The sequence below is a fragment of the Vitis vinifera genome, chromosome 4 (assembly GCF_030704535.1).
Source record: "Vitis vinifera cultivar Pinot Noir 40024 chromosome 4, ASM3070453v1".
Classification (NCBI taxonomy): Eukaryota; Viridiplantae; Streptophyta; class Magnoliopsida; order Vitales; family Vitaceae; genus Vitis; species Vitis vinifera.
The window spans coordinates 20,125,001-20,145,494 of record NC_081808.1 but is presented as its reverse complement, the minus strand read 5'-3'; the positions used below and the strand labels follow the sequence as shown (position 1 = coordinate 20,145,494).

At 31.4% G+C, this 20,494-nt stretch overlaps 2 protein-coding genes across 2 annotated transcripts; one reads left to right on the top strand and one right to left on the bottom strand.

Annotated features, from left to right (window-relative positions):
* Positions 1-943: 943 nt before the first annotated feature.
* Positions 944-2,571, bottom strand: LOC100249594 (benzoate carboxyl methyltransferase). The gene is made up of 4 exons (XM_002265601.5): positions 2,462-2,571; positions 1,933-2,340; positions 1,532-1,786; positions 944-1,451 (listed from the first exon to the last, which is right to left on the bottom strand). Exons 1-4 carry the CDS (start codon positions 2,534-2,536, stop codon positions 1,110-1,112), a joined length of 1,080 nt encoding a protein of 359 aa, XP_002265637.1. The 5' UTR covers positions 2,537-2,571; the 3' UTR covers positions 944-1,109.
* Positions 2,572-16,405: 13,834 nt separating this feature from the next.
* LOC100266757 (S-adenosyl-L-methionine:benzoic acid/salicylic acid carboxyl methyltransferase 3) lies at positions 16,406-18,296 on the top strand. Its single transcript, XM_002265664.5, has 4 exons — positions 16,406-16,510; positions 16,603-17,007; positions 17,466-17,720; positions 17,806-18,296. The coding sequence occupies exons 1-4, from the start codon at positions 16,412-16,414 to the stop codon at positions 18,145-18,147; spliced, it is 1,101 nt and encodes a 366-aa protein (XP_002265700.4). The 5' UTR covers positions 16,406-16,411; the 3' UTR covers positions 18,148-18,296.
* The last annotated feature ends 2,198 nt before the right edge of the window (positions 18,297-20,494 follow it).

Sequence of the window (20,494 nt, the reverse complement as noted above, 5' to 3'; positions counted from 1 at the left end):
TACATTATTCAATTAAAAATTAATTATCACCATTAGTTAAAAGATGATCATGTTACAAAATAATATCAATGTATTGTCCAAAAAATAGAGAAAATATTCAAATAATTGTCTACATCCTTAAAGATATTTATATATATATATTGGATAAAAAAGAATAATAATATTTTTTAAGGTGTTTAAAAATTATTTATTATATATTTTGTAAGTTTAAAAAAAATATTTTATGAGGTATTTAAAAAATTTTTACTTTAAAAATATAGTAATAATCCTTTTCAACCATTGATTACCAATATTTAATTTATTAGGCATGGTTTTTGGGAGAAAAATAATTGATGAAAATAGTAACACCTTTCTAGAAAAGAATTAATTTACATGTTCCACCGATTAATATGTGAGAGAAAAAGATAAGGTGAATGATGAAAGAGAGAGGGAAAAAAAGAATGAAAGAGAGTGGGAAGTTAGTTGTTTTCTTTTTCTTTTTGACAATAAAGGGTATTTTCGGAAAATTAAATGTTTCATATCCTTCTTTTCAATTTGTAGACTTTCTTTAGGTGTTGGGTTTAAATATGAAACTTATGAGGATCTTTAATCAATTTTTGGGTCATCTGGCCCCAAAACACAATTCTCCCTTTTCTCTTCTCAGCCCTCACCTACTCTCTGTCCCCATTGTCCCATCTGGCCGCCCCATCAACTTAATTTTGGGGTGGTCAGAAGAAAAAAATAATAAAATAACCCCTTCACTGTAAAGGGGTCTACAAAAAGATAAAAAATGAATTATTTAAAAAAAGAATTATCATGATAATTTTATATTTTTAGCATCAATGAAATCAAATTAAAAATAAAATAACTAAAATTAATTTATTTTTTAAAAATTTATTTTAATATCATATTTATTGGTAGATATAAGAGGGTGTTACTTAAATATAGCATATGCGAGTACGGATAATCAACACAAGTAATCTAAATATGATATTAAAATATAAGAGGGTGAAACAGAGTTATTTTCACAAACTTATTTTATTCCTTACAGTACGTAGTGCGTACGTGTATCCTTGTTAAACAGCTGGTCCAAACACCAACTACTCCACTCTAGAATATTATTGCAGCATTTACTTCTTTGTCAAAGAAAACACTACGAGGAAGTGATGTCCCTTTTCCATTGAGAGATGCTCAGCGACGCGGTTTGCATACCTTGCAAATAGATCAGGGATTATGGCATCTCCAAAATGAGTAGCCAACATGGGCTCTGTAGCACTCCTTATACAATTTGCTACATTTTGTCCGCTCCTAGTCTTGTCACTGTCATCATAGGGGTCCCAACTGGCTTCGAAAGTTTCTAGCTTATCAAGATTGAAAGACCCCTCCTCTTCAATTAAAGCCTTCACTTCACCCTCAAAGGGATTGTACATAGGAAGGTTGAACGAGTCCACATCCGCCTCCTCAACAAGTCCCTAAAACAAAATAAATAACATGATGACTGAAGTTTTGAGCACAATGCAACAGCTGGGTTATGAAGAGGAAATAAACTAACATCAGCCAACATGTCGAGGAGTGATTTTGCTAACAGCTCCCAAAGGTCACAACAATCTTTGCTAGAGGGATCTTCAATGCTCCTTCCTGTTATAGTAATAACCATACGCCCTCCAGGTTTAATTTCCTCAGACCGCAACCCTAGAAACATTGTGAAGTCCCTCTGAAACTGTTTCGTGTAGGCTTTAAGAACATCGGGACGACATGTGTTTGCCATATATATGTGTCCTTTGTTATTTTTTAGTCCAGCAGGAACCTGTCATTCATTTACATGCATGGTTAGCCTATTTGGACATGTATCTTACCGTATGGTGTTTTTTTCCTTTACTATATGTGGACTGACACAACTGTTAATTCTGAAAGAAGTACTGGTTGTGTATAAATTTCAAGATGAAAATTAACCTGAGACAACCAATGAACACTTGCAGAAGAATGGACAAAATCTAGGCTCCTTGTGGGAAAGATCCTCCCGTAGAAAGAACCTGGCATTCCTGTCACAAAGCAATTCCCCAGTTTGCCTCCCTTTTCTTTCATCAGCCCCTCATAGAAAGCAGGCAACGATTTGAAAATGTTGTTAAAGTCAGTTTCTGGAAGATCATTGAGGAACACTTGGAACTCCGGAGACTCACAATTAATCCTTTGGGACATTTCATGAATGGTGTCAATAATTTCGGAGATGGCCAAAAGGGCGTTTGTTCCTGAAGAGCAACCCAATTCTGCTAGTTTAACACAGCTGGGAAAGCCTGCTGAGACGAACCTATCTCTGATGGCCTCCTCAAGAAATGCCCTTGCCTTCAATATAATTTTTTTCTGCATAAAAATAAATTAGATACGTAAGTGAAAGCAGCAAAAAAAAAAAATTCTAATTAAGGATTTAAAGCAACATGTGCGTTTGTGTGTATGTGTTTATGACAAAAAACTAGAGAGAGACTTGGGCGAGTGAGTTATTAGCATAGCTAATTTCTCCATTTCCTGCATTCACGTGAAGAAAGTTTATGGCTACCATGGTCGCACCAACTGTATTTTGGCAATGTCATGTTCTCTGCTCTCCTATTTATAAGAGAACCCGATTATACCATAGATCTAATCTATTTCTCCAGGCTGTGCATTATATGATGAAGACAGATAATTGGTCAACCTTTTTTATCCTAGACTGAAAACTAATTATTATGAAGACAGACCATTCATAGATAGTGGGCAATGGACCCTACACTTGATTAATAACTCTGCTTCATCTTGAATTTTGATCGTTCAGGTTCATGAACCATTGCAATGCCCGCTTGAATTTTGATAGGAATTTGCCTTTAGTCCAACAGCATCTGCAATGAATCAGTCAATGGTTTTGTTACAATAATAGTGTATATCATCCACTCTTATTTAATAAAAATCAAATATGGGCTTGAATCCTCCTATTTCAAGATAATATTTGACTAATGCTTGATATGGGTTTTCAATTATTGAGATCTGACAGGTATGAGCTAATATCCAATAGAAAATTTGGTCTTCCGGGCATTATTTAGCTGAGAACGCCATGAACCGCCGACAATGTATTATTATAGCAGCCAGGGGCTGGCTAGAGTCCACATCACCTTGGGCCAGTCAACATTTTTTAGCTACTCAACCTCCATTCAATTTCTCGTGATTTTATGGTTCCATTTTAAGATTGACCCACCTCGGTCTTATGAGCCCCATTATACCATTTAAAACTTAAAACACTATCAAATTGTTTTGAAGTGCAAAGAATACATTACTATCCTTAACGTCTTAACGTTTCTTATCGATTTGCAATATGATGGATAAACATAATATTTATATAAAATGGAATTTGCTCTGGCCCAATTCAGACAACCCGGAGATGGGTGCATGGGCAAAGTTTCAGGACAATTGGGAAAATATATATATATATAGAGGGTACATTAATGTTGTCCAATTGTAATTATTTCGGTTAGGTGATATTTTGGGATAAATCCCGAGAAAATCTCGCGATATAACTATAGTACCTCCTCCTTTTACTTCTGAGGGGATTTAAACCCCAAACCTCCAAACCAAACCTTTTGGTGCACTCCACTTACCAATCGGACAAACTTGCCATTGTTATGGCTATCAATAAGCTTATAGGTTACCAAAAATTTTAATATCATAATTTAAGAGATGGATCCATCTTTGTTCATTCAGAACAGAGTTGAACAAGCCAAGGGAGGAAAAAAAAAAAAAAAAGGCCTCTCCAAGTCAAATATGAGAGAGAGTGACTACTAGTGCTTCACCTGGACACGGAATGAAGAAGGCACTAACTCACCGGATTCTACATAAATAGCTGATATGAGAGGACCATAAGTTCCCCGACAGGAAAGCTGTTGTCCCCTTCCCAACCCAATAAAAACAGATTTCTAAAGTTTTATTTCTAACAACTGCTTTAAATTCTTTTACAATTGTCTTATCAACTCCTCTTGCTGCATGTTCAATATCAAAATCCTTCAATTCCAGCTTGTCCTGCAACAAACTCTTTTAATCAAATTATCTTCTACAATATACCAGTACAGAATAACAATATTGCCTACCTGTATAGAAACATTAAAAAATCCGTCTTCCCAGACTATAGAAAGATCTATTGCATCTAACCCCCAATTATCTCACTCATGGGATGAAACTTTGCTGCATGCACCTCCTTCATATTCATCCCCTTGATAAACAATGTTTCCGCTCCCCCACAATTTAGATGCAAGGTGCAATCAAAATAAAAGAAGGAAAGACAACGAAATTTTATGCCATTGACCATAGGAAAGGTTAAACTACCATCATCGTTGCATAGTTGCAAATCAAAGAAAAAGGCCCTAAGTATCCAGAGTAAGAAATTGAGGCATTTACCTCACATTTATACACTCACCCCTTGAACAAACAGCTACTATGCATAACAACCTTTTATAATGAAAATTTTGTGGACCTCCTTGTAAATTATTTATATTGAGTTTTTGCCCTTCCCTTGTCACAAAGTGAACTAATTTGCCTAGTAATACATGCATGTCATGCTGATAAAAAATATATACATCTCTCTCCCTCCCATAACTCAATTTATATCCTTCTAATTGGTACTCAATTCTACCATAAAAAAATACTTTCAAATTCAAAAAATTTATCATAAATCAAAATTAATTCAAATACTTTATCTGTAATTAAGTACTAAATGTACACATATATTAAAAAACTTAAACTTTATTTTTTTTTAAATTCATTTTAAATAAAGTATTATTAACTATTATTATTTTAAAATTATTATTATTTATTTTTAACAATAAAATAATTATACTTTTATGATATCCTTATTTTTACAATACATACTAAAATAGTATTATTTTTTATAAAAAAGGAAAATTACAATTTATGCTTTTATTATAAAATTAGTATTTATATTTTACTAAGAACTATTTATTTTTAATTTGTTTCTTATGAAAAAACTATTTTTATTTTTAATGAGCTTAAATTAAATTAATATTATATAAATTGAATTTACAATTTTTTTACAAATCAAAATAGAAAAATTATTTTTCAACACAACTTATTCAAATTATATTTTTGTCTTCTAGGTTTTGAAAAGTATTTTTAAAAACAATTTACCAAAAACTCTAATTTTTAACAGAAAAATACTTAAAAATATTCTTTTAACTTAAAAATAATTTTTGAAAACAATTATAAAAAAACATGGTCATTTAACCTACTAAGCAATCCTAAGTATAAACATGAAAGGAAATGTGTGTTTTCATACATATATTTGAACATAATTACAAAAAGAGAGCTTTCTAAGAGTAATTCAAGTTTTATGCCCTTTAAAGTCCTTTGTGGTACCTAGAGTGGTCAAATGTAATATTTATATTATTTAAAAGATAGAATCTATATAGTCAAAGGTAGGGCTGCAACTTGGGTGGGTGAGTTGATGGCTAACTCAACCCCAACCTCAATTAAAAAACAATCAATTCAAACTCAATTCAATCATTCCTCTAACCTAAGATACATAACCTAAGCTAACACAACCTCATTTCTCTAAGCTCAAATTGAGTTTATGTTGTTCAGATTAAAATCAAGTTGGTCGAGTTAGACTTGAATTGAATTCAAGTTAATTAGGTTGATCAGCTTGCATAATTCAAAATTCATCTATAATATTTTTTTTAAAAAACTTTTTTCTATGTATTTACATAAAATTTCAAGACAACAATAACAAAAACATAAATTTATATATTTTTATAAATAAAAAATGAAAAAGATGTGATTAATATAATTTGATTTTTTTTTTTAAATATAAAAAGAAAATGAATATTATTATATAAGATAATATAGATTATAAATATTATAAAAATATTAAATCAAGTTCGGATTAAACACAAATTATCTAAACTTTAACTTTAACCTAATTTAAATTAAGTTCAAATTGAGAAACTCAAACTCAAATCCAATCCGAGTATTGAAAATAATTATTCAAACTCACTCAAACCTTAGAATGGATTTGGGTTGCATTGAGCCAACCCGACAAAATTGAGTACCCCATGAGTGAAAAATGCACAAAAATCTACTTATTTTTAAGTAAATATATTATATTTATATGAAAACACATTTCCCAACATGGACCATGCCCTGTCCAAAAGAGAGCAGAGAAGTGAACTGAACTAAGATAAGATTCTTTATCCTAGAATAAAAAAATCACGTTTCTTTTCCATTATTGCACTTTCGACAATAACACTTGCCTTGCTTATAATCCGTCCAAAATTGTAGTATTTAACATTAGTGTAAGGTAAAATTTGATTGATCCACCTCGTAAATGACAATCTCTCTCTTTCGGAGCGATAATTTTAATTTAAATATTGAAATTATCTTTCTTTAAATAGATTTGATAATATTTTTTATACTATTGTATTTTTTAAAAAATATTTTTCTAAATTATTAGCTCAGTTGGTGATCAATTATATTAGCTCAGTTCCCCACATGTTCAAATACGTAGCTTAAATTTGGACAAAAAAGATAGGAATGTTTATCCTGAATCGCTAGGATTCAACCTTTGTTTGGTCCACCTTATCTAATGAACATAACTTTCCTTTCTATTGTTGCACTCGCCTACTGTTGTATCCATCCAAAATTGTACAACAGTTTAACATTTAAGGCAGGGAAAAAATGATTAAAAACAAAATTTGACGTTGCTCATTTTTATTTACCATAAAAATATAAACCATTAAAAAAAAATCCTTCCCGGTAAAAAAATAATCTCTCCCTCTCTCTCTCTACTAAATTAAAGTAACATAGTTATAGTTTAATTAGGACTCCCACAATGTCTCCTTAAATCAAGCTCTTCAAATTTAGTTATAGGCATTCTTCAATTTGAGCAATGCTTGGTTGACTTTTTAAAAATGTTTATAATTTGATTTTCAAAAGAACAAAGTTTAAAGGTAATTTTATATTTGACCAACTCACAAATATAGTGAAACTTAATGTCAATGTTTTTTATTCTTCCATGAGAAATTGGATTCTAAGTCAATGCAATTATTGATTTATTATCACAAAAAAAAATCTTTGTAAAAACTTCTCAAGCATGCTTTAAATAATAAAGCATTCATCGCAACTACACTATTAGTAGGTACAATATACTTGATTAGGAACCAAAATTAAATACATAATCTGAAAACTTTTCCAATTCTCAACTGAGATTGACATGCATGAAAGATACCATCTCTTTCCATATTTTTGATGCATCATATTTGCTACTTGCAACTGAGATTGACATGAAGACACTATGAATCTGTGTATAAGCCCAACTATACCTAGTTTTGTAGAAGTCAAATAAGCCCAACCATTCTTCAAGAATTCATGAGATCAACAAACTCAGATGACCTATCTTTTCCTTATTTTAACTTGATAAGCTTGCATGATTCTATTTTAATTTATTTATTTAAGCATATCACTCTCATACTTTTTTAGAAGAATAAAAATACCATTACTTTAATTACTTCAGTTCCAAGAAAATAAGATATCAATCTCATATCTATCATCTCAAAATGACTAATCATCATTTTTTTTTTTTAATTTTGCAATCATCATCAAATTACTGTACTAATAATTAAATCAATCACATATAAACACACATATAATAATGCCACTACGCAAATTAGATTTGACATATAAAGTATATTTATAAAGACATCTTTGAAATTTATTCTTAATAAAATAAGTATCATTAGATTTGACATATAAAGTATATTCATAAAGACATCTTTGAAATTTATTCTTAATAAAATAAGTATCAATGCATGTGTATCATGCTCTTAGAGCTTGTTTTAATCGATACAAGGCCGTTTTATTTTATAAACCTTTTCTTCTTCCTATTTTTTCATATATCCTACAAGCTACTCAATATAAAACTCTGCTTCTTATTAGCCATTTAAGAAAGATGATTTGACATCAATTTGAAAAACTTTCTAATGTTTCTATTTTTTTTGTATCTTTATCATCAAGATTTTTTTCATAATGTTTTAGGCACATGAACATATGTTCTAAGCTTCTTGTGGAGTATTTTTGTAAACACTTTTTTAGCAAGACACCTATTCAATAAATAAATAACCGTAAATCTATGTTATAATTAAAATACTACATCCTAAATATATGGTAACTTTGACTAAAAAAACCTAAAGATAAAATTACCACAATTTTGTAATATTATGGATTATCATCCTTTGCAATCAACTCTAATGTGTTCAATTGTTTTTAAATTAAAAGGATTAATTATTTATTAAAGTTAATGAAAACCCTAATTTTAATAAATAAAGATAAAATATGGATAAAAATTTCCTAACATATTCAATAAAATAAATCAATCAAAAGAAAATATTCGAAAGAGTTTCACAATCCAATGTCAAAAATCCTAAAAGAGAGAAAGAAAGTAATATAAAATTATCAAAGTCAATCTACAATCAAATTGAATGTATCCTACGACCAATATTTAATCCAAAACTTAGATTTTTATTTTGGAAACATATCTTCCCAAAAATCACTAATATCTTGATAAAAATCCTCCATACCTTAAATAGGGTGAATTAACACAAATGATTTATTCCTATCAATTCAAACTTACGCATATAGGGGAAATCCAAAATTTATATATTATGCTATTTATGTATGGTATCCAATTTATATATAATATGCTTATATCTATTTATGGGAAAGCAATTAATAATGGCATATTATATAAAAAAATTGGATACCATACATAAATAGCATAATATATAAATTTTGGATTTCCCCTATATGGGTAACTGTGGACCCCGCATTTCGGCTCATGTGTTCTCCACTCGATGGCGAACTCGATTTTTATTTGAAAAATTGATTTTATTTGATTAAAAAAAAATGACTTGGAGTCGCCACTTATTTTTGTTTTTATTTAAAAGGGTAAACAAAATAAGAAAGAAAACCCTAAGTGCGACTCCTTATTTTGGAAAAGGTGATCTACAAGAAACCGGATCGGGCCCGGGGGTTAGGTTACTTATCGGGAAGGTACGGTAAAAGACTATAGCACCCTTCTAAGTCCCTAAAATCGGGTCTCTACTAACAAAATGAAGCTGACGTGGCAATTTACGAGTAAATCAATGAATATCCTGAATGATCATGCACATATAAGAGTCGAGACATGCATAGACAACGATTAGAGGGAAAATAGGTACATACCTGGGCAACAAACCGTCATGTGCTATCAATAGAGAGGGTTAGTACACCATATAGAGCACAAAACATACCACATGCATCACTAAGCATGGATTAAAATTGTTCGAAGGAAAACTAGATTTTTTTTTAAATTCATTTGAGAATCGGAATCTTAGAGATTATTTGAAAATTAGATTCTTAGGAATTATATGTAAGAAATGAGAACTTTTAGAAATTAAATTTGAAAGAAAATTGGGATTTTGAAGAATTATTTGAAGGTTTGGGATTTTTAAGAAAAATTAAATTGCGAAAATTGGGATTATGGGAGTTAAATTTCAAAAGGGATCAGAATCGTAAGTTATTTGAGGCGTAGAAATTATGAAAGTTGATGCGTAAAAAACGGAAAATCTTAGAAATCATTCAAATGCAGAATTTATAGAAATAATTAATAAGATGATAATAATAATGATAATAATAAGTAGCGGGGTAAATACGGGAATTGGAGCATGGGAAACGGGAAATTAAGTTCGGAGATAATACAATTAGAATTTCAAATAACTAAATTTAGGAATCGGAATTTTGAAGAATTAGACTCTAATGATTGAAATTTTTAAGAGAAATAAATGGGTAAGTATGGAGTAATGTTACTGATTAATCAAAACGATATTTGGGCAGATGAATAGTGAATAGTGGGATTTTGAAAATTAAATTTTGAAAGTTGGGCCTTTGAATAATTGAACTCTAATTATTGGGATTTTCAGAAGAAAGAAACAAGTAAACGTGGAATTTATAACAATGATAACAAAGATGATATTTGAATGAATGATAGTGAATGGTGGAATTTTTGAGTCTCAAGGTTAAATTTGGAAATCCGGTTTTGAAGAATTGAATTTTAATGATTGAAATAAATAAATAAATAAACACGGAATAATGATACTAATTAACAAAAATAATGTTTAGACGAATAAAAAAAAGAATAGTGGAATTTTTCTAATTGAGAATTTGAATTAGGGCGTTGGATTTTTAAAGGATATGACTTTGAATAAATAGGTAGGTATGAGATTATAATACTAATTAACGAGAATAACATTTAGGCGAATAAAGATGGATAGTAGAATTTTTGGGATTGAAGTTTTAATTAACGCATGGGGTTTTTGGAAGATTGGACTTTGAATGGACATGGAATAATCATTCTAATTGATGAGGGTAAAATTTAGATGAACTGTAAGATTTTTAGGATTGAAAAATTGAGTTAAGACAAGAGATTTTTGAAGAACTAGGTTTTAAATAAATAGACAAATATGAGATAATAATCCTAATTGATGAAAATAAGATTCAAACAAATTGCTGAGTGGAGGATTAGATTTTAAATAACTAAAAATACGGGATAATGATTCGATTTATGAAAATAAGATTTAAACAAGTATTTGAAGAATTAATTTAAAGCATGAGATTTTTGAATGATTGGTATAGATAAATAAATGAATATATAGGATAATAATTCCCATTGATGAACGTAAGATTTAAACGAGTATTTGAAGAATTAAATTACGGCATGGGATTTTCTTAATGGATTAGAATTCGAACAACTGATAATACGGGATGATGATTTGATTTATGAGAATAAGATTTAAACAAGTATTTGAAGAATTAAATTAAAACTTAGAATTTTTGAAGGATTGACATAGATAAATAGGAGAATATAGGATAATAATTCTAGTGGATAAATATGAGATTTAAAAGAGTATTTGAGGAATTAAATTAAAACATGTGATTTTTTTTATAGATTGGACTTGGAATAAATAATAATACGGGATAATGATTTGATTTATGAAAATATGATTTAAACAAATATTTTAAGAATTAAATTAAAACTTAGAATTTTTGAAGGATTGGCATAGATAAATAGGAGAATATAGGATAATAATTCTAGTTGATAAATATGAGATTTAAAAGAGTATTTGAGGAATTAATTTAAAACATGTGATTTTTCGATAGATTGGACTTTGAATAAATAATAATACGGGATAATGATTTGATTTATGAAAATATGATTTAAACAAATATTTTGAAGAATTAGAATTTGGTTTTAACGAATGAGATTTTAAAATGTGATAAATAGATACATACGGAATAATAATAATAATTAATAATCATAACGTTTAAGTTGGTGAAGTTGAGTAGTATAAATTTCGAGATAAAAACATAATTAATAATTTGTATTTAAGTATGAGTTAACTAAATTGGTAGAAATAAGGTAATAAATAAAAGGGAATGATTTGGTTAATTAATTATGGATATTAGAGATTTTGTTTTCTTTTTAAAAAAAGGTTTATTTAGGAATGAAGTGGCCAAATGGGCTATCCTGGAATAGGTATGGGCCATGAGAGTGAATAGTACAGGGGGCATGAGGCCCTTCATTAATGCAACTGGGCTTAGGCTTCCAACCAGGCCCATATCCATCATCTTGGACAGGCCTCTAACTCTAACTCCATCACAAGCTTGGGCTTGGTGCTCCAAACCAAGCCCAAATCACTACTACAAAAATTGAAATTAATGACGCTTTATTTTATGACGCTTTCTAAAAGCGTCATTATTGAGGGTATACAATAATGCTTATAAGAAATGTCATAGTTGTATTATTTATCTTGATACTTATTATAAGTGTCATTATTTGATGTCATCTTTTTTCTTATAACTGTGTATATAATGACGCTTATAAGAAGCATCATTGTTTTATTATTTACCTTGATACTTATTATAAGCATCATTATTTGATGGGTATGTAATGACGCTCCTGATAAGTGTCATAGTTGTATTGACTCTTAAAATTTTTGTTTTTAAGTTAACTTATACAAATTTTGACATTAGAATTTTATTCTATAAATTAATTATGGTAAATTGACATTAATATTAATGACATAAAGTTGCTACATTAAGGTTTTTTTTTTTAAAATTGGATATAAATAAAATAAAATGCTAATAAATTATTTTTTTATTGTTTGATATTAATTTTTTTATAGTTTGTATCAATACAATCTATTTTCATAAACTATTTTTCATTTTTATTAAATTAGAAATTATCTTATATTTCATTTAAAAATAATTTGTTAATTTATTTGTGGACCACAAAAAAGTGGCCTATTTTGAGCACTTGTTCGAGCCTTGGGCCACATTTATTGGGTTTAACCCTTTTATTTGAGAAGGTTTTATAGTTAATGAATATAAATTTGAAATTATTTAACTAAAATGAAATAAATTAATATTTAAATTAATTTAATGATGATTTGACTCACAATAAAACTAAATGCAATAAGAATATTTATAAAAACTTTCTAATATTTATGGGAATTAAGCTCATTCTATTAAATTAGTTTTTTTTTTTAAATATCAATATTCAAATTAAACCAACATCAACCTAAAATATCAAATAATTAAACAATATAAATTCATTATGAGTTCAATATATAAAAATTATTATTGGAAGATGAAATAAAGAATACTATTTTAATTTATTGAAAAAGGACATGTATGGTATTTTAGAATTTGTTATAAAGTCTCCCTTGAAAACCCTAACTTTTGGAAGACAAGAAAGAAGGGAGAGAGCCACCGTTTTTAGTGAGAAAGAAGAGAAGAGAGAAAAATGCAAGTTTTTCTCATCATGCCCAGATTTCATCAAAGGTTTGATCCCACTTCGTCCGTGGTCCGATCGAGCTGAAATTTGGAGGAGAGTTTCGTGACTCATTTATCTTCAATCTGAACGGTGAAGATCGGATTTGGAGTTTCGGAAAGTCATTAGAAAGAAAGAGGAGAAGAGAGAAAAACGTAGGTTTTTCTCATCATGCCCAGATTTCATCAAATGTCCGATCCCGCTTCGTCCGTGGTCCGATCGAGTTGAAATTTGAAGGAGAGGTTCGTGGCTCATGTATCTTCAATATGAACGGTGGAGATCGGATTTGGAGTTTCGGACAGTCATTAGAGAGAAAGAGGAGAAGAGAGAAAAATGTAGGTTTTTCTCATCATGCCCAGATTTCATCAAATGTCCGATCCCGTTTCGTCCGTGGTCCGATCGAGTTGAAATTTGAAGGAGAGGTTCGTGGCTCATGTATCTTCAATATGAACGGTGGAGATTGGATTTGGAGTTTCGGACAGTCATTAGAGGGAAAGAGGAGAAGAGAGAAAAACAATGGTTTTTTACATCATGCCCAGATTTCATCAAAGGTCCGATGCCGCTTTTTTCATGGTCCGATTGAGCTGAAATTTGGAGGAGAGGTTTATAAGTTACTAATCTTAAATTTGAACGGTGAAGATCGGATTTAGAGTTTTGGAAAGTCATCTTTCAGCCAAAAACAAAACCTTTATTTTATCAAAGATGATGCTTCCTGAAAGTGTCATTGTTGCCTAAGACATACAATGACAGAGGCGAAGAGAACGCTTTAGAGAAGCGTCATCTGTTACCTTTCTTGACGCTTAAAAAACGTCATTGTTTCCCATTTTTCTTGTAGTGAATCCAATACTAACATGGGCGGGCTCAAAAAAGACCATCTTCCTCACCGGCTACCCTTTGTAGCTACATCAAACGCTGATTCCTGGAGGCGGCCTGCAACATCACTGAAGCATCGCATATGATCGACAGGACTGCTAGTAACTTCAGGGAGAGCCAAACGCAGCAAAGCGAAGAGAGAAGTGGAGCACTCGGCGATGGCTACGGAGTCTCTTTCCGCGACATGCAGAGCTCTAAGAAGCTCAGTTGGTTTCGATTCAGCGCGGCGGGCAGCAGGATGCTCCGGCGAACCTTGGGGACACGCGGACGTGGATCGGAGTCTGATTCTGAGATTGGGGTTTCGGAGATGATCGGTAGGTCCTCCATGGACGCGAAGGAATGAGCAGCGAGCTTGAGGAGATGGGTATGAAAGGTGAAAGGATATAGAGGTGCCCCTGTGCATGGGGCTAGGAGGATATGTCTGCTAAGTGCAATGGGTAGGGCATGAGAAGGGCCTGGAAGCACATGGAGAATGGGTTAATTATTTCCCATGCATGGTGCCCACGTCCGCATGAGAAATGAGTAGTGGGTTTGGTTAGGCAGGCATGAATGAGGTTGAAGGTAGAGAGAGAGAGAGAATGAGTATGGCGGGTATAAGTAAGCTCAGATTCCAGAAAAAAAATAAATAAATTACAAGGATCCACAATATGCATGTTCAGACATCAAAAAATGAAAATCCTCATGCCTAGAAACTATCATAACATGGCATAAAAAACAAACAAAATAAATAAATAAATGAATGAATGAATCCGGTTTTCAGAATCCATACCTGTGTTATCTCCTTTTTCTACTCGTTTTCACGGTATGTCCCCCCTTTGCCAATCTCTATCTTCATCAGCATAAAAGAATTCTCTACCCTATTGGTCCTCCCTTCCCCTATAACTCGTCGTCTCTCCCCCGGAAAAAAAACCACTCGTTTTCTTCTCCTTTTTTTTTTTTTTCTGTGGTAGCAGGTGCTATCTTCCCGGGCAAGCCATTACTTCCCTTTGCTGTTCATCACATCAGCAGCATGGCTTCTCTTCCCTGTTCCTCACATCAGCAGCATGGCTTCCCTATCTCTTGCAGCTGGTCCCACGCATGGAGAGGGGTCCCCCCACACCTCTCGGGTGCTGCCAGCTCCTCTAATGATATAAAAAAACTAAAATACCCCTTGGCTCTTCAAAAGGAAATCCTATCAATTCAAAGGAAATCCAAAATTTATATATAATGCTATTTATGTATGGTATCCAATTTTATATATAATATGCTATTATTAATTGCTTTCCCATGATAAAATTCAATAGCATATTTTAGATATAATGGGAAAGCAATTAATAATACCATATTATATATAAAATTGGATACCATACATAAATAGCATAATATATAAATTTTGGATTTCCCTTATATGGGTATTTTTGAAAACATATTAAACCATTCAATACATTATAGTTTCTTTTCATTCCTCTTTTAGATTCTTCACTTTCCTATTAGCATCTCTAGAACTCATAAAATTAGCCAAACATGGTGACGGATTTTTCCTTACAACCCATGTTTGGTTTCCAAGAAAATATAATGAAGAGAATAAAAAATAAAAAATAAAAACCTTAGACTTTATTAATTGAAGAATTTGAAGAGGAGAGATCAATCTCTCTTTCTCCATTCCATGCTCTCCTAAACCTAAAAGGAATTGAGTTTAAATAGTAAAAGCTAAACCTAGACACATGGCATAGCCTCTTTAGCTAGAAATATAAAAAAAAACAATTAAAGATATCTCAAAAATCATAAAATTCTTAAATCTTTGGCTTGTTGGACTCTTCCTGGGGCTTAGGAGGCCTAAAAATTGAGGAAAAGAAAGCTTGGAGGGGCTTGCCTCATATTTGGGAAACTGAGTTCAAAATCAAGATGGGCTTGGTTCATATTTGGGAAACTAAGTTCAAAATCAAGTTGTTGAATTTGAAATTTTTGAACTTAGCTCCTACCATTTAAAACATAATTTGAAATGCTCTTGAATTTCGAATTTAGCTTCTATCCATTTTGAGTAGTTGTCTTCAAATAGTCAAATCTTCTTTGTTTCAAATGGTCATACCATGATAGAAATGTAAACGTACAGAAAACTCCTTAAGCATGCCAAACAAACTATTAGGAATCTTCTTAAGCTTAGAAACTAACAAGGTATGTAAGTACCTTATGAGCAAACACATGGCCTTGCTAAAAGGGTGGATGGAGCTAAAAATCTGGTCCACAAGATAAAATAAACAATCCCTAAGATAGTCATCTCATACAAGGTGATTCAAATATATATGCTTGAAAGATAAGAATGGATGTTTGTGTAGAACATTCAAGAGTAGTATGTGTAAACAACCCTACCAAACAAAGGTACACGTATGGTTCAATCTTGTCTTACAATATTCATGAAAATATTGAAAATGTATGGGGGTATTTCTGTCAAAAAATTCCGCATATATTTCTGTACAGAGACGAGTATGGTTATATATCAATACAAAGAGAAAAATTAGAAGCTAAATTAGGCTATATACAAATTACGCCTATTATAATAGTTGACCCTTAACAGAAGGGATTCTAACAAATCTGGCCTATAATTTTTTCAATCACTGACAGCTCACGCCAACAATTTCCACCGCCACTCTTAGAAAGGTTTCTATAAATAGGACAGCAGAGAATATGTTATTGCCAACACGTGAAGCCATGGTATTTCTCAAAATTCTTCCCATGAATGGTGGAAATGGCAAAAGCAGCTATGCCAATAATTCACTCCTTCAGGTCTCCCTCTCACATATTGCTCTGAATGCTCCTTTTTTTTTTCCTTCTTGTGTCATTTGTATCTAATTCATTTGATAATCCTCATGTCTCAGAAAAAAATGATATTGGAGGTGAGGCCATTTCTTGAGGTTTCCATCAAAGATGCTTTCAGCTCAGGTATTCCCAGTTGTGTTAAACTAGCAGACTTGGGTTGCTCTTCAGGACCCAACGCTCTTTCAGCCATTTCCGAAATTATACACACCATCCATGGGATGTCAAAAAGAATGAATTGCAAGTCGCCCGAGTTCCAAGTGTTTCTGAATGATCTTCCGGGAAATGACTTCAACAACATTTTCAGTTTGCTGCCGGATTTCAATGAGAAGCTGACAAAGGAGGAGGACGACACACTGGGGCATTGTTTCATAACGGGAGTACCAGGTTCTTTCTACAGCAGGATTTTTCCGAGCAGGAGCCTAGATTTTGTTCACTCTTCTTGTAGCGTTCACTGGCTGTCTCAGGTACAATTGCTTGTTTAGATTTATTTGCGTCCATATATATTCTCAAGGGGCCAGTTGAAAGAGGAATCCAACCACTTGAGTGATTAAGCTATGCACTTCAAATTAATTCCACAGTCCATTTCCCTCTGTACTACTCATGAAGATCCTTATTTTCAATCAAGTCAAAGGAGCATGATTAGTCAGTCCATCATGATTCATGCTATTTATGAATCACATCCCTTGAAAGGAGCAATATTGCCAAAAGATTAAGTCCAAATTACAAATTATAAAAGCTTTTGAAAACAATTCAATAAAATAAAGTAGTACACAAAATTTTTATAAAAATAAATTACTCAGAATTTTTAACTTGAAAGGAGCTACACAAGCCTTTTTCTTAAGCTTATTCCCTTCGACATTCAAAAACACTTTTTTTATGTCATGAATGTATGAATTGTCTAGCCAATTTCAATAAATGTCAGGCTCCAGCTGGGCTAGAAAAGAACAAGGGACATATATACATTGCCAATGGAAGCCCTCCCACCGTCATCCAAGCATACACAAACCAATTTCAGAGGGATTTCTCATTATTTTTAGGCTTGCGCTCCGAGGAAATAAAACTTGCAGGGCGTATGGTTATTACGATAATAGGCAGGAGTATGGAAGATCCCTCTGGCGGAGAATGTTGTGACCTTTGGGAGCTGCTAGCCGAATCTCTCACCGACATGTTGGCGGAGGTTAGCTTACTCTCTTCTGCTAAGTATACTAAAATTTATTGTATTGTTTCGAGAGGTTTTGATGGCCTTTTTAATTTTTATGTAGGGGCTGATTGAAGAGGCTGATTTGAATTCGTTCAATATTCCTATATATTATCCCTCTGAGGGTGAAGTCAGGGCTGTGGTTCAAGAAGAAGGGTCCTTCAATCTTGATAAGATTGAAAGTTTTGAAGCCAATTGGGACCCCTTTGATGACAGCGACAAGTATAGAGAAGCACAAAACGTGGCAAATTATGTAAGGAGTATTACAGAGCCCACCTTGAAGAGTCATTTTGGAGGCGCTGTAATTGGAAATTTATTTGGAAGGTATGCGGATCATCTGGCCAAGCATCTTTTGATGGAGAAGGGAAAATACTTTTTCATGGTCATTTCCCTGACAAAGAAATAATTGGTAATGGGAGTTGCACTTTGTTTAATACTGTCATACATCCAGTATGTTCGGTAAAGAATAAAATTGAATTCACGAGAATAATGTAACTGTGATTCAAATTCATGTACAGTGACATGTAGCAAAGGCTTATGATTTGACTTTATTAATTGCAAGTGTCTCCTAAGATGGTACATTAGTTAGCCTCTGAAATTAAACCATCAGCCCAAGACTTCTCGCCAGAAAATCCAACATATGCATATATATGCAATGGAATTATCCAAAATTAAAGAGAGTGAGATACTTGAGAGAAACAAAAAAAAAAAAAAAAAAAAAACCACATTGGAAACAATTCACCTTGAAGAATAATTGAGAATAGTCCAAATGTTTTAGACTATATTTGGTTCTCGAAGAACTTGAAGGAAAATGCAAGGAAAAGAAAATAAAAGAGAAAGTAGAATAATAGAAAAAGTGAAGAAAAATAAAAATTGGATTTAAATTTAATAAATTATTTTTATATGTTTTTTAAAAATTATTTAACTTATTTTTGTCTATTATATAAAAATTAAATAATTTAAAAATATATCAATTTCTAACTAATTTTAATTATATATGATTTTTTCATGTTTTTTTATAATGAAATCAAATATAAGAAAACCGTTTTTTTCTTTCTTTCTTCAACACTTTTCAGGAACAAATGTAACCTTAATGATAACTTGTTAGCATACTTCAATTATATGTTTACATCATGTTCTTGTAATGCACACTTGGAATCAACAGTAACCCAATCTCAATCAACCCTTGATACTAATTAGAGAAAACTGGGTTTTACGCAACACAACATAATGGAGTCTAGAGATGTTTGTGTGAAATAAGCAATGTGAATTGAAATGCCCATTCAGTAAAAAACAATTCAATATTTTGTCATTTTGGTATATTAATGTAATGTATCACAATGTTAATGTTTTTTCATTGTAACTATATTGCATTTGTATTATACTTGTACTTTATAACTGAAGTAATTGTTCTTTTACATAACTTTCAAACTATTAGGCATTCAACTCATCATACGAAAATAATACTTATACAAAAAAGTAACAAATTCATAATAAAAGATAAAGTGGTCTCATACAAAGGGGATTTCAATTTTCAATGAAAATCCAAATATGTTCATAAATATACAAACAAAGTGGTCTCAAACAAGCATGAAACAAGTGAGAAATTTTTTTCTTCTACCATATCAAAAAAGTCTTAACAACAAAATTGAAGTGCAAACCTTTTCAATGGAAATCAATAATAATCATATCAAACAACCCACCCGGAAAATAAATTAAAAATAAAAACACATATTTAATATGACCAAAATAATATAAAAGAATTCAAAATAATAAATTTAAATAACATTTTACTTTTAAAAAAAATGTAATTTCTTTCTTAAAACCTCTTTCAATATTTCAGATCTAACATCTTAGATCTACATTGTTAATATTATTAATTTTTCATTCCTTCAATCCGATTTTTTTATTTTTTTTATTTTTATTTTTTGCATAAGCTAAAGTATTTTTGTTTTTTTAGCATTTAAAAAAAACTTACCTTTAATGGATTTCTTGCTAGATTCACACAAAAAAAACAAGCTTTGTAGAAACGGTTTCAAATCATGACCTGAATTGCTAGACATTTTTTTACTTTCTCTTTTTTCTTCTACAACACGGACAAGCTGCAGGTAGGTTAAAGAAGACTTTTTTTTTTTTTTTTTGCTGTTACTTTTTACTTGTTAAGGGTAGTCTTAGCATTTAAACAAAATAAGGTCTTTGAAAGAATTATCATAATTTCACCTTACTCTTCAGAAAAATTATCAAATTTATCCACCCTTTTCGGTCATATTTTTCCCGAGCCTACCCTTAAGGGTAATTCTCCCTTAAAAAAAGGTGGGTCCGTTTGAAGACGGGTCTGAGAATATACTAACACCTCAAGAAATGTGCAAGAAAGGTGGGATTGGGACCTACGATTTTCCAAAAACATAAAACAATATAGAACCCATCTGGTCCGACCAGAAATTTAAAAGGAGAATCAAGTCGGACACTTCACCACTGCATGGTTGAACCGATTTGACTCATTGGTACAATCCGATTTTTAAAATATTATCCAGTAATAAAAGAATGCATATTAATATGGATATCACAAAAATAAAGTCATTATAATCATACGTAAAAATTTGAATTTTTTCTTAGAGTTTACATAAATAAGAAAGTTTATGGATTGTTTTATACTAGATTGGGAATATAACATAACAATTGCTTCACCACATTTTTTACTTCCGCTCCTTGATTTCTTGCTGCTCCTAGCTCACTCTCAACGGCCTCTTAAT

Coding starts and splice junctions, on each gene's coding strand:
- LOC100249594 (XM_002265601.5), bottom strand. CDS start 2,536: ATGGTAGCCATAAACTTTCTTCACGTGAATGCAGGAAATGGAGAAATT. Junction 2,341..2,461: donor CTAATAACTCACTCGCCCAA/GTCTCTCTCTAG, acceptor ATTTTTATGCAG/AAAAAAATTATATTGAAGGC. Junction 1,452..1,531: donor TCCTCGACATGTTGGCTGAT/GTTAGTTTATTT, acceptor ATTTTGTTTTAG/GGACTTGTTGAGGAGGCGGA.
- LOC100266757 (XM_002265664.5), top strand. CDS start 16,412: ATGTTATTGCCAACACGTGAAGCCATGGTATTTCTCAAAATTCTTCCC. Junction 16,511..16,602: donor CCAATAATTCACTCCTTCAG/GTCTCCCTCTCA, acceptor CTCATGTCTCAG/AAAAAAATGATATTGGAGGT. Junction 17,721..17,805: donor TCACCGACATGTTGGCGGAG/GTTAGCTTACTC, acceptor ATTTTTATGTAG/GGGCTGATTGAAGAGGCTGA.